Raw genomic sequence first — 13,071 nt, 5'->3', positions numbered from 1 at the left:
ATAAATAAACAGAATATATTGCTCTACTATACCATCTTAGTCAAGGCCAGAAAATATAGTTTAATGGTAGAATGCTTACCTAATATAGGCAAGATCCTTAATTCAGTTCCCAGTTCTAAAAAGGAAAATAGAAATGAAGGATTCATATGTACGTAGACCTGTCTCTGCTTTTTAATTTATACCATTTAATTATATCTATTTCATGCCCATTCCACAATATCTAAATTACTATAGCTTTGTATATTTTGGGGTTCTTTGTTCTTGATTGGTATGGGTCTTATTGTTACATTTTAAAGATTTTATTTTTATTATTCTCACGTGGGTTCGAGTGTGTGCCATATGTGTGCATGTGTCCTGAGAGGGAGCCATCAGATAAGCTGGGGTACATGTGATTATGAACTGCATGATATGGGTGCTGGGAAACAAACTCAGGTCCCCTGGAAGAACAGCACTTAAGTGAACTATCGCCTCCCCTTGGGTTGGCCAGTCATTGTCTTCTTGACTGCACTTGGAATCTCTGAGGACGCTAGTAAGGCCTTTCTGAGCCTGTTAGGGTATTTCCAGAGAGAACTAACTGCGTGGGGCGAGACCAGCCTGAATGTCAGTGGCACTGTTTCTTTGCATGGGAGCTGGACAGAACCAAACACTGGTGTCCACTCCCTGTGTTAACTGGTCCACAGCTCGTGAGCTGCTCTGGCTGTTGCTCTCCCTACAATCAGTGGAATGCTTCGAAGCTGAGAGACAGACTCTTCCTCCAGCACTCGGGTCGTAGCAACAAAAGGCGCTAACATACTCCTCCTCCTTCTTATTTAAGATGTTAGAGGTGCGGGAGCATGCATGTGGAAGTCAGTGGACAAATTTGTGGTGTTGGCTCTCTCCTTCCACCTTGTGTGGTTTGTGGGGAGCAAACTCAGGTCACCAGCACCTTTATCCACTGAGCCATCTCACTGGCTGCCTACTGTCTACTTTCTGTCACTGAATTTGTTTCTTGTAACTCATAAAGGAATCCTAATATTTGTCCCTTTGCTTGGTTTATTTCACTTATCATAGCATCCTGATGTTTTGACTGTTGTTAAGACTGCATAAAACTGTAATGCACACATACAGCATTTGTTTACTAGGTCGTTACTAGGGATATTTGACTTACCTCCGCACTGAGGGATGTATGCAATTGCTGTTCACATTGGTATAGAAGTATGTGAGTTCTTGCTTTCAGTTCTTTGAGATATATACCAAGAAATAGAATTACTGAATCATAGCAGAACTCGATATTTACGTTTTGAGGAACCACCAAGCTGTCTTCCACAATGGTGACACTATTTTACGTTTCAATTAGTTATGCACAGGACTCTATTTGCTCCGGGTTCTTGGGCGCACACTCGTGTCATAACACAATGTGGAAGTCAGATGATGACTTGTAGGAACTTGTTTTCTCTTCCAGTATGTAGGTGTCAGAGATCAAGTTCAGGCTGTCAGGCTTGGCAGCAGGTGCCTTCACTTGCTGAGCCATCTCTCAAGCCCTATCTACATTTCTAATTTATCTTTTTAAAAGTTGCCCTGGCTAGGTGTGGTGGCGCACCCTGACTCCAGAACTCCAGAAGCAGAGACAAGAGGGTCACTGCAGCCAGAGCTCCATGCATGTTGCTCTGTCACGAAAACAGAAAACAGGGTCGATGAAATGGCAGAGCGGTAAAGCTGCTGTCAGCACATCTGACACCCGAGTTTGAGCCCTAGAACGCATGCGGTGAAGAGATTTGTCCTCTGACCTCCACATATGGCGTGTGCACATACACACGCACACGTGCTAAATTTAAACAATAGTTGACCTAATGGATTTGAAGGAGAGTCTTGCTGTGTGTGGGATCTGTAATCTGGGCTAGCCTCTAATTCTGTGGTCTTCCTGTCTAGTCTTCCTTGTCTTTTGATTACAGGCTTGGACTTCTGTGCTTGATTCTCACAGTGGTTTTGGTTTTGATTTTTCTGAAGTGACAGGTGTTGTTGCTGTCTTTTTGTGTGGTTATTCATATGTTATATGTGGAGGAATATCTGTTAAAGCCAGTTACCCATTTTAGAGTTATTTGTTACTGAGTTTCAGGAGTTCTTTGTATGTTATGAATATTAATCCATTAATAGATAAGAGGTTGACATTTTCTCCCATTCTCCCTTTCTTTTGTTATCTATGCTTTTTGAAGTTCATACTCAAATCCAATATCATAGGGATTTCCCCAGTGCTTTCTTCTAAGAGTTTTACAGTTTAAGATCTTTACTACAGTTTGGTTTATTTGCAAATAGTGTAAGATAAGGGTCCATCTTCATTTTTTTGTATTTATACTCATTTCTTTTGTGGAGGGCACCATTCTGTGGATTTAACCCAGAAGGACTTCATATTGCTAGGCAGCCTTCACCACTGAACTATACCCCAATTTCCTGCACTTGAAGTAGATATTCAGTGAATTTGACAGTTGCAACTTGACAATTATTTCTTTTAGAAGTTTTCATACAGTTTCTATATCATGGTCTTTTGGTTTCTGATTTCTGATTGAGCTGTTACCTGCTGGCCTGATGATTTTATTTTAAAATTAGTTGCCATGTTTAAGATTTGTATTGCTATGAGGTGGCCAGGTGTCTGGTTGTGCATTGTTTTTTTTTGTTTGTTTGTTTTTTGAGACAGGGTCTCTCTCTCTCTTTCTCTCTCTCTCTCTCTCTCTCTCTCTCTCTCTCTCTCTCTCTCTCTCTCTCTCACACACACACACACACACACACACACACACACACATTGTAAGTGAGGCTGGCCTGCATATCACGATGATGAACCTCCTGCTTCTGCTTTCCGTGTGCTCAGTGTACAGGTATGTGCCGCCGTAGCCAGTTCATAGCAAGCTTTGACAGATCCTCTGCTGGGTACTTATGGCTTCACTTTGGTCTTGCTTTATTGGGATTTGTCTCTGACTGTCCTTAGGCAGCACTGCACAGTTCTTCCGCAGCCACACACCTTTCCTCAGTGCTCTCTTTCGTTCAGTCCTTCATTTTAGGTGTTTGTACTTTGTTTTTAGGATTTCCTGTCTAATTTGTTTAGCCTTCTGTTTGTTCTTGATTTTAATAAAGATGTTTTGGTTTAGCTGGTCAGTGGTGGCACACGCCTTTAATCCCTGCACTCAGGGAGGCAGAGGCAGGCAGATCTCTGTGAGTTTAAGGCCAGCCTGGTCAACAGAGTGAGTTCCAGGACAGCCAGAGATACACAGAGAAACCCTGTCTTAAAACCAAAAAAAAAAAAAAAAAAAATTTAATATTTTTTGTTTTCAGTTCTTTGCTGAAATTCCCTATCCTTTATTTTTTAGTCTTATGCAGAGTTGACTATCTTGACTTTAATATCCCTGCCACCTGCCAGCTCTCATCTATCTATCTATACAGCTGCTGTGGGTCTCATGCTTTTGTCATTTTTTGTTCATGTTTTCTCTCAGCTATTTTTTTCTTTATTGAAAATAGATTATTTTTTCCTTAAGTAATAAATCCTGATTACAGTTTCCGATCCCTCTACTCATTCCAGTTCCTCCTCACTTCCCCTCACATCCGGATCCACCGACTTCCTGTCTCTCATTAGAAAATAAACAGGCTTCTAAGGGATAATAATAAAATTAAAATATATAAGATAAAAGACACATCGAAATTGGACAAAGCAAAGAAACAGAAGGGAAAGAGCCCAAGAAAAGGCACAAGAATTAGCGACTCATTTACGCATTCAGGAATCTTATAAAAACACTAAATTGGAAGCCATAACATATATGCAAAGGGTTAAAGTGTATGCGCTTTTCTTTTGTTTTTGGTAGTGGTGGTAATAGTGATTGAACTGGGCCTCATTTACACAGAACACACACTTCTCTGAACCACACTCCTAGCCTCAAGTATGTGTCTCTCATGACATCATTCAGCTTCTCAGTTGTCTTCAGGATTCAAGTTAGTCTCATTTACCTTGTCTGCCCGTACTAGAGGTAGAATTTGTTCTCCCGCAGAATATAAAGTTAAATGGACACTGTTCTTTATATTGCAGTAGTGCTGGGTCAGCAATGTCTAAAACTAAACTCAGATACATCAAGATTGATATTTGGTAATTTAAGTTTATTGGGTTGTTGTTGTTGTTGACAGATCTGATAATGGGAAATTGTCTCAGTTACTTTTCTTTTTATGTGACAAAGCACCATGACCAAAGCAATTGATAAGTGTTTAATTAGGCCTACATTTCCAGAGGCTTAGAGTCCTTGATGGCAGGGCAAGAACCATGATAGCAGGAACAGCTGAGAGCTCACATCTTGACTGCAGGTGGAGAAAGAGAGAAACTGGAAATGGTGTCTTTTGAATCCTCAAAGCCTGCCCTGGGAACAACTCTCCAGCAAGGCCACACTTCCTAACCCTTCTCAATATAGATGGTTGTGAGCTGCCGTATGGTTGGTGGGAACAGTTTCACCAACTGGGGATGAAGTATTCAAGCCTACTAGCCTATTCTTGTTCAGATCACCATAAGAACCATTTATCTCATTAAACACTAGAGTACAAGTGATTGTTGCTTGGAACATACAATTTAGTCTGACTTGTGTGGTTTGAAGTCAGGACCCCACGTAGCCAGGGTGCATGGAACTCAGTGGCAGTGATCTCGTGCCTTTGCCTCTGGAGTGCTAGGATGCAGTTGTGTTGCCGCGCTCAGCTGACCGCACTACATCGTTCTTTTCAAGCCTCACAGTCATTTTGTGCTTTTTGTTTCATTGATATATTAGTTTTTTTCAGTGGATTAGGATAATGGAGCATTTTATTGTGGGGGACATATGGGCTCCTGCATTGGGGAACAGGGTTCAGATGGGAGAGTCAGAGCTTCTCTTCTGGAAAATTATAAACTAATTGAACTTCAGAAGTGAACAGAGGCCAGGCACGGTGGCTGGCAGCTGTGATCCCAGCATATAGGCCAGGCAGGAGGATTTCACAAGTCCCAAGCCAGCCTGGGCAAGAGTGAGACACTGTCTCAACAAAAACAAAAGAATGGGATTTTTTTTTTAAATTTACCTTTATACAGGAAAATGTAGTTGAATTTCATTTGTGTTTTGTTTTTTATATGTATAAGTGTTGGCCTGCCTGTGTGTATATGCACCACATGTGTGCCTAGTACTGAAGGAGGCCATAGAGGGCATCAGATCTGGAGGTGCAGATGGTTGTGAGCTGCCATACCATCGGTGGGAAACAACCTGGGGCCTCTGTAAGAGCTGCTAATGCTTTAACTTTGTAGTCCCATCCGTGGGCCCCTAGTTGAGGTGATACTATTGTTTGCTTTTGTCAGGTTTTACTTTTAATTATGTGTGTGCGTGTCTGTGTGTGGGTGTGTGCACATGTGTATAGGTGGTGCAGAAGCTGGAAAAGGGCATCAGATCCCTTGGAGCTGGAGTTACAGGTGGTTGTGAGCCCATGTTGGGCGCTGGGAACTGAACTCTGATCCTCTGAAAGAACAGTATACTCTTAAATGCTGAGCCATCTCTTCAGCCCTCTAGTTGACTTTTAAGCTAACACTTTTTTTTTGGTTGCTTATTTAAATTTCTGAGTTTTAGATCTTTGTGTTTTACTTTCTTTACCGAACAGGATTTGCCCAATAACATGATCCATCAGGTGCCAATCAAATCCCTCCCTCAAGAATGGCTGTGGTGTGAGACGTGGTGTGATGACGCATCTAAGAAGAGGGCTAAGACCATCGACCTGGTGAGCTGCCTCCCGCTCTGCACCATGGCTGTGCCTGGGCGGCTGCTGACGCTGCTTCAAGCTGGCTTTCTGAGTTGTGGTTGGAGCTGCAAAGCAGGTCTTGGTTGTTTCAGCCGCCTCTTCTTTGCTTTCCTCAGATCCCCACGCAGAGGGCAGACCATCTTCTGCTGAGTCACTGCTTGCCCTCCATTGCACCTCTGTGCCTGTGTGACCTTTGCTCCTTTTTGGCTTTGAGAGTTTCTTGCTATGTAATCTGGGCTAACCCTGAAGTCCTGATCTTCTTTCCTCAGTCTCACCATGCCCACGGGAGACCCCTTTGCATTCTGTACAGCGTGCCTTTCCTTGAGCTCCTCTGAGGTGCGTTCCTTGTGTTTTCAGTGTAATAATCCCATGACTAAAGAACCCAAACTGGAGGCTGCTGTGCGAATCGTCCCTGAGTGGCAGGACTATGATCAGGAGATCAAGCAGCTGCAGAGCCTCTTCCAAAAGGAGAAGAAGATGGGGACCCTGCGTATAGAGAAGACACAGGAAGGTGAGTGTGAGCCTGGCTTTGGGTAAGTGCTTCTTTGTTTCTGATTTGCTGGGAAGACAACAAAATAATGACATAAGGGGAGAGAGCTACCTTTCCCTTAATCTCGACCTCAGCTAAGTTCTGCTTTTCATTTTGTTTCTTCGGCCAGCCCTCTAAATAGTGCTCTCAGTGAAGTTCCGCAGTCCTCTACCCAACACACACACACACACACACACACACACACACAATTACACACATTTTCTTGTTTTGGTAAAGAAAGAAGAGATGCTTTCTAAAACTTTTTTTTAAAAAGTGTGTGTGTGTGTGTGTGTGTGTGTGTGTGTGTGTGTGTGTGTGTGTTGTTTTTGTTAAGTTTGCCAAGATACTAGAGAGTGAATAAATTTAGATCAGGATAAAATATATATTCGTTTGAAACTAAATAGTGTAAAACAAATATATTGGAGTGAGAATGGAGTGTTTGTATTTAAGCTGAAAATAAAAAAAAGATGTCTTCTTTACATCAGTTTTCAACTTTATTCCATTATCATTTTATTACAACGTCATAATATGTTTACTTAGAAAACCAAACACACATACAGTGTTATTTTATAGCAGCAAGCTGAAAGAGCATAATGTCGCTGGTAAGACGTGTCTTTATGAAGGCTGGATGTGTAGCTCAGGGTTAGAACACTTTCCTAGTGTGTGCAAGACCCTGGGTTCCATCCCTAGCACTTCCAAGGACAGACATGGATCTCTGTGCAATATACTTTAGTATTTTTACCAGTCAAATTAGGTGTTTTGTTTTTGAAGCCACAAAAACTTACAATAAATGCTTAATACCTTTGCCCATCCATATAAGTCTTAATAATTACCCAAAGCTAAGAAGCGAGAGGATCAAGAGTAAAACTCACTTTTCAGCTACACAGTAAGTTTGAGACCAGCATACAAAAACAAAGAATAAATTGGGCTCTGGATTTTAATATTTCTCCCCCTTTAAAGTTATCCCAAGAGCAAATGCAGAGCTTGGGTCTTGAGTGACTCGGCAGTCCATTCTGGAGACTGTCGGGGTAGTAAGAATCCTAGCTAGAAGGCTACACAGTCACACAGTCACCATAAAAACAACTTAGATTTGGGGTGGAAAAAAAAAAGCACTGACAGTAATTTCAGTTCTGGGGGTGTCTGATGCCCTCTTCTGGCCTTTGTAGGCTCAGCATGCATGTGATATACAGATATATACATAGATAAATGGGCAAAGAATATGAGCAAATTACTCAAAAGAAAAGCCACATAGGAATAAGGAGGCAGAAATCAAGTTAGAGTCACCATTAGTAACTGCTATATCAAAAAATATTGATGTATTGATAATGCCGCACATAGAGGAGACAGTGGTGAGACTGGGGAATGAGCCTTGCAGAAGCTGTGGGTCTGGAAAGCCCTCGCTCAAAAGCAGCAGTATGTCTGTTAACGGGAGCTTCTGAGATCCTGCACCGCTGGGCTCAGGGGGCAAGGTGGCTGCTACCCAACCTAGTGATGACCTCAGTCTGATCTCAGAACCCATGTAAAAGTGGAGGAGAGAACCAACTCCACACAGCTCTCCTCTGACCCACACATGTTCACACAATAATGGTTATAAATAGGAACATATGAAAGAAAATGCTTCCACCTTCAGCGGCTCCTCTGCTGAGAGTGCATCTCAAATAACCCAATGCAAGGCAAAAACAATGCATATGAAGAAGCTTACTTTACTGTTGCATATCAATTAGTAACATTAAAAACAGTTTAAGGATCAAAGAAAACAGCTACCCTGGCACACAGAACAAATGCTGGCTGAGAGCCAGTACTGCCCTTGTGAAAGCAATGTAGCCACAGTGTGAGTCAGCAATTCTTAAAACTGAAAATGTGTCCTTTCTCTTATGTTTACTTTCAAACTTTAATACAAAAATACCAAACCCCAAGCTCCTCTAACTCCATCTGAGAGCTGCGTGCAGTGCGCTGTGGACAGTGCTCATGCTGTGTTTATGACATAGTCTCATGTTCTGTTGTTCTTTTCCACAGAACCTGAGAAACATGAAGAATTATGATCTCCGGAGGAAGATGGGAAATCCCACCATCTGACAGTTTTTATACTAAATGGTTTTTTCTGATCTGTCAATACAACTGCTGAAGAACTGACTGGGCAGGTGTCCACACCTATTGATTTAGACTACTGCACCCCAGTGGGTGCTGGATCTTTGGGGCTAAGGCTCTGTTGGATTTGTACCTCAGAGGAAGACAAGTGGCTGATCTTCTGGGACTCTCTTCACACCAGAGGGAGAAATGGTGGCAGCAACTGAAGGAAGCTAAGTCCTTTGGTGCCCACGTCCAAGAGCACACATTGCTGCACTGGCTCAGAAGCTGGCCAGAAAAGCCACCATGTTCTTCCTTACCTCAGTTTACCTGCAGCCCTTGCTGCACTGCAGATGCCCACCCTGCACCAGGTCAGGCTGGCAGATGCTTCATCCAAGGTCCCTGCCTCAAGGTCTCTGCCAACATGCTTCTCCCATCTTGTGCCCCACATTCTCTTCCCAGGCATTAGGCTCATTGTTATTGAGCCCAACCGATAATCATGTGTCTTCAGGGTTGGCTCAGTTGCTAAGAAACCAGTCTTGAGGAGAACTGGGGCTGTTTGGATGAGGGTTGTGGAGACGACAGGCAGGGGGGAGTTTTGTGGTGTTCAAAGGAAGAAGACAAAAAATTGGCCATTCTCTTCCAGTCTGCTGTGGCTGACTTTAAAGGAAGCTTTATTCTATTCCCAGTGAACTTTCTACATAATTGTTTTGTAAACGATTTTTATATTTATGAAAATGTTTGGTTTTTCTTCCTACTTTGTAAAAAACTGTTGGCTATCAGTTTCCTGGCTGGGCACAGGCACACGGAGTCCCTCAGTGATGCATCTCAGTGTACTCAGCCTCCGTCTGGATGGCCACCGCAGTTTTCTCAGACCCATGACGAGGAATGACTGTCTCTGGAACTCAGTTTCCTGTACTCTGTCTGTTTCCCTTTCATTTTGGCTCTGTGATTCCTTTAGCTTTGGAGACTCGTCCAAGGTCCGGTACAGTTCTAAGGTAACTGCTGCTGTGTGAAGCAGCACCCGTCATTGCTTTGTGTATGTCCACAGCCCAGCCTCACCTGGCTATACAGGTGTCTGGTGTCACCTCTGCCCAGGAGTCAGGGATCTGCAGCAGAGAGGGTTTCTGGGTACTGACCTGCCTTCCAGCTCACGGGGGCTGTTCTTCCTCTTTAACCTGCCTTTTAAAAACAAGAAGGGAGCTGGGGTGTGGCTCAGTGGCAAAGTGCTTGTCTAGCAAGCTCAAGGCCCTGAGTTCCATCCTAGCATTGCACCCCCACCCCCTCAGAAAGAGTGACTATGAAGAGTGAGTACACAGGAGAAGTCCTTGCCCATCTGAGCTAGGTAATACATGTGTTTCCAAGGAGGAATGATCCACAGTAGCCATAGTTGGGATTTGAATGGGACGTTATTAAGTAATAAATAGAGAGAGACGGCAAAGCATCATCTATTGGGAGCTCACACAACCAGCAGAAACTCCTTACTTAACTCAGCCCCTGGAGTTCCCCAATGAGTGTCCTGGGCAGAGCAGAGTGTTCCCTCAGGTAAGGATACAACTGAAAGAACAAATAAGAAACTAAAAACACCATCATCAGATTCGGTGTTCACAGCATCCAGCAGAAACCAGCTGAGCTTGCAGCCTTCCTTCCCACTGCAGGCACGTAGACAGCGGGCTAAGCAATGGCTGAGTCCTCTGACCTTGCAAAAGTGTCTGGGAATGAATTACTTCCCAGCTGTGTTCAAGAATGTCATGTTTGACTCTTGGACTATTGAACTGTTTTGTCATGAAGTTAGAGGGGGCCTCACATCCCTAGACTAAGGACCTTGGAGGACACGTTGAGATAAACATGTTCCGTAGCCAGCTTAGCTAGCTCATGACATCAACACGCTGTATATTGCAACATGAACTTTAAAATAAAAATTTCACCACACATATCAAGTAATTAATTCTTTCCCCATTTTCAAATCCAAAAGTTAACTTAGAGCCAGCCTTTGTTCAGGCTTCGTGTCCACGTTGTATTAAGTTTCCAGGGATGCCACTACTGCTGTCCTCAGCTGGAGGCAGGGACACAGTGCTCCCCGTGTCCTGGGAGCCCGTGATAAGCAGGAAATAATCAGGTCACCAGGATGTGCTTTTTAATATTGGCCCAGTGGTCAGTTTCCTTCTTTTTACCAAGTCATTCATGCGTCCTCTGTGGTTCCTCGTGTGTCACCACCCTGACATAAGTCATAGTAGTAGCTGATGCTGGATAGGACAGACCCAGCTTGCTTCTAAAGTTGTTCAGGCCCCTCCTTTGCCAGCTTCTTCCTCGCTTCCAGCTTCATCTCCACAAATTTAGCAGATGCCCCAGAAGTGATGCTGCCATTAAGTGCCCCAGGGAAGGTGTCTGCGTTGGTTTCATAGCTCCATGGGAAAGCACACTGTGACTGGAAAGAGAGGTGAAATAGTTTCCAAGAAGCAGGAGATAACGGATCACATGGATTGTCCAAGCTTCTGGAAAGTTCACTGTTGTTCTTGGCATGCGCATATATAGTTTTTTTGACCTCTTGTCATATAGTAGTAGAAAGTTTGCTTTCTGAGTCAGTAGGGTAGGGTGAACTGTGACTCGTCAGAATTACATGCGCCGGTGCGAGTCAGTCTCTGTGTTCTGCAGAAAGCAGCACTTGATTGGCATCCTGGACTGTGAGGGCACAGCTCTCCAGCATCCTGGGTTTAGTTGACAGTGGTGGTGTATTGGTTTCATAAGATGTTGACATTGTTAGTCTGGCGGAAGCTGCCTTTCTGATGAGCATGCTTGTCTCCAGGTGCACATGCATTGTGTTGGGCCTGTCTGGCCAGGAGCAGGCTCCACATTTCCTGACGCTACTTGAAACTGTGTTCTGAACCTCGTTGAGGCTCTGTCTGATGTGTGTCATCTGGTTTCAGGCTGAGTTCCCGGATGATGCCCCAAGAGCCCAGAGATAAAGAAGGAAGAGAAAAACAGGAAGTCAGCTTGACTGGCGTGATTTAGAACTGTCAGACAGCTCTCACATGGTCAGGAGTACGAAGTCGCTCCTCTTGTCCCTAGCTCCTCCATGACTAAATCTTTTTCTAAAATTGTTCTTAGACCTGCATGATTAAAAGAAATCATTTGCCTGAGGAGTTGGGAGGGTATTCTGGTCCACTTTGCAGGATAGATTTCATGGAAGGCTGTGGAGTGTGTCTATGCACGATTCCTAAATGTGACTTCAGGGCTCCATCTTCTTAGTGAGTTATTGGGTACTTGACTTTCTGAGGACGTTGTGTGACGACGACCAGAGCCGGTCAGATGGCTCATCATGTCTCTTGTTTAGGAAGCTAGCACTTTTTTGTTGTTGGAAGTCATGAGCTCCTGTTTTCTCTGCCTTAAGGTAACGAGGAAAGTCTTAATGAGGACTTTCACATGCCGGATCAAGTCCAAGCACATTAAACACTGTCACTCAGGAAGTTACTGAAATTTCCCATTTCTCCCCCATCGCTGGTGTCTGTCTCTCCGTGTAGTAACAGAAAGAGCCCTTCTGTGTTACATAGCGATGGTGAGTCAGTGAGTTGGACAGAGACTCTCCTTCCCATGGTGCCAGTGAGTGCTGACAGTTCATAGCAGCAAGTGACAGAGTCAGCGCCAAGCACCAACATGCTCCCGGGAAGTCCATGAACTTGGGGAAGGAAAGCAGGAGACCTCTCCTGAGTGTCCTGGGTCCCTCGCAGCATGGAGGGTCTGTGACTCATGAGTAGGGCTTGGAGCCATGGTCTCTTCCCGCCCGTGCTTTCTGCACTGCCTTATGTCCCCATTGAGCTCAGTAGAGAAATGGGCACCATTCCTTTAACCAGATGCAAACCACACTAACCTAAGGTTGGCAGTTTGGAACAAAAGACTCCCAAGCACTCTGTTTTCCAACCAAAAAAAGGAAAAATGGAGACAAAACTTAGGGTGTTTAAAGAAATCATGTCCAACTTTCCACTCAAACCCACACCTCACTTGGTATGAGGTTAATGTCTGTGAATGTCTTAGTCCAAAGGATGCTGGTTTATCATGAGAGTAAGCTCTGCTCAACACAATAAACTCCTCTTCTCTTCTTTACAGCTGTCTGGTTGGTCATTTATCTGCGTGGGTATGTGCGCGCGTGTGTTTGTGCGTGCGTGAGTGTGTGTGTGTGCGTGTGTGTGTGTGTATGCATGAAGAGTAGATTAGTAGAGGACAGTATAACCCTTTACCTGTCACAAACCCTGATGGTGTGGCCATAGATAGTCCTTCAGATCTTGGACCAGCAGCCAAGCCCCCAGCTCTGGGTCATGCCCCCAACAGAGCCTGGATGGCAGACAGCCCTGGTAGTGCGAGCTATGAGAGGCAGAGGCGTGAGGCCTCTGGCAGATCTCCTCATTGAGTTCCTCAGGAGGCATGTGGGTTCTCCCCCCTGCCCGTTCTCTGAGCCGCTCTGGGGCAGGGGAGAAGCTGAACATGTCCTGCCCCTCTGAAATTGGTGCACACTTCAGACTGGTGTGTGAAGTATCCTTACTGAGGTGGCCGTCAAGAGGAGGAGGGATTTGGTGGCCAGGGAAACAGTGTTTAAATAGAAGGCCGGCACACAAACGGGAGCTTTCCTGTGTTGGTGAAGGACCTTGAGGGAGTCCGTGTGCATCTCGCTGAGCTGTCCAGGGCTGGGACTGATCTGGGACCAGGACAGTTCCAGACCTTGA

At 44.5% G+C, this 13,071-nt stretch overlaps 1 protein-coding gene across 4 annotated transcripts in view; it reads left to right on the top strand.

Moving 5' to 3' along the window:
* Uggt1 (UDP-glucose glycoprotein glucosyltransferase 1) overlaps positions 1-12,454 on the top strand; it is a 125,365-nt gene extending 112,911 nt beyond the window's left edge. For all 4 annotated transcript variants that reach the window (XM_038342024.2, XM_038342023.2, XM_038342022.2 and 1 more), the window contains 3 exons: positions 5,620-5,736; positions 6,115-6,268; positions 8,303-12,454. In XM_038342024.2, the coding sequence (XP_038197952.1) occupies positions 5,620-5,736; positions 6,115-6,268; positions 8,303-8,328 (297 nt within the window). In that variant the 3' untranslated portion in view covers positions 8,329-12,454. The remainder of the gene's footprint in view (positions 1-5,619; positions 5,737-6,114; positions 6,269-8,302) is intronic.
* Positions 12,455-13,071: the final 617 nt, after the last annotated feature.

The sequence above is a fragment of the Arvicola amphibius genome, chromosome 9, assembly GCF_903992535.2.
Source record: "Arvicola amphibius chromosome 9, mArvAmp1.2, whole genome shotgun sequence".
Classification (NCBI taxonomy): domain Eukaryota; kingdom Metazoa; phylum Chordata; class Mammalia; order Rodentia; family Cricetidae; genus Arvicola; species Arvicola amphibius.
Note: the sequence above shows the minus strand (reverse complement) of the source record. Positions and strands in the feature narration are given on the sequence as shown.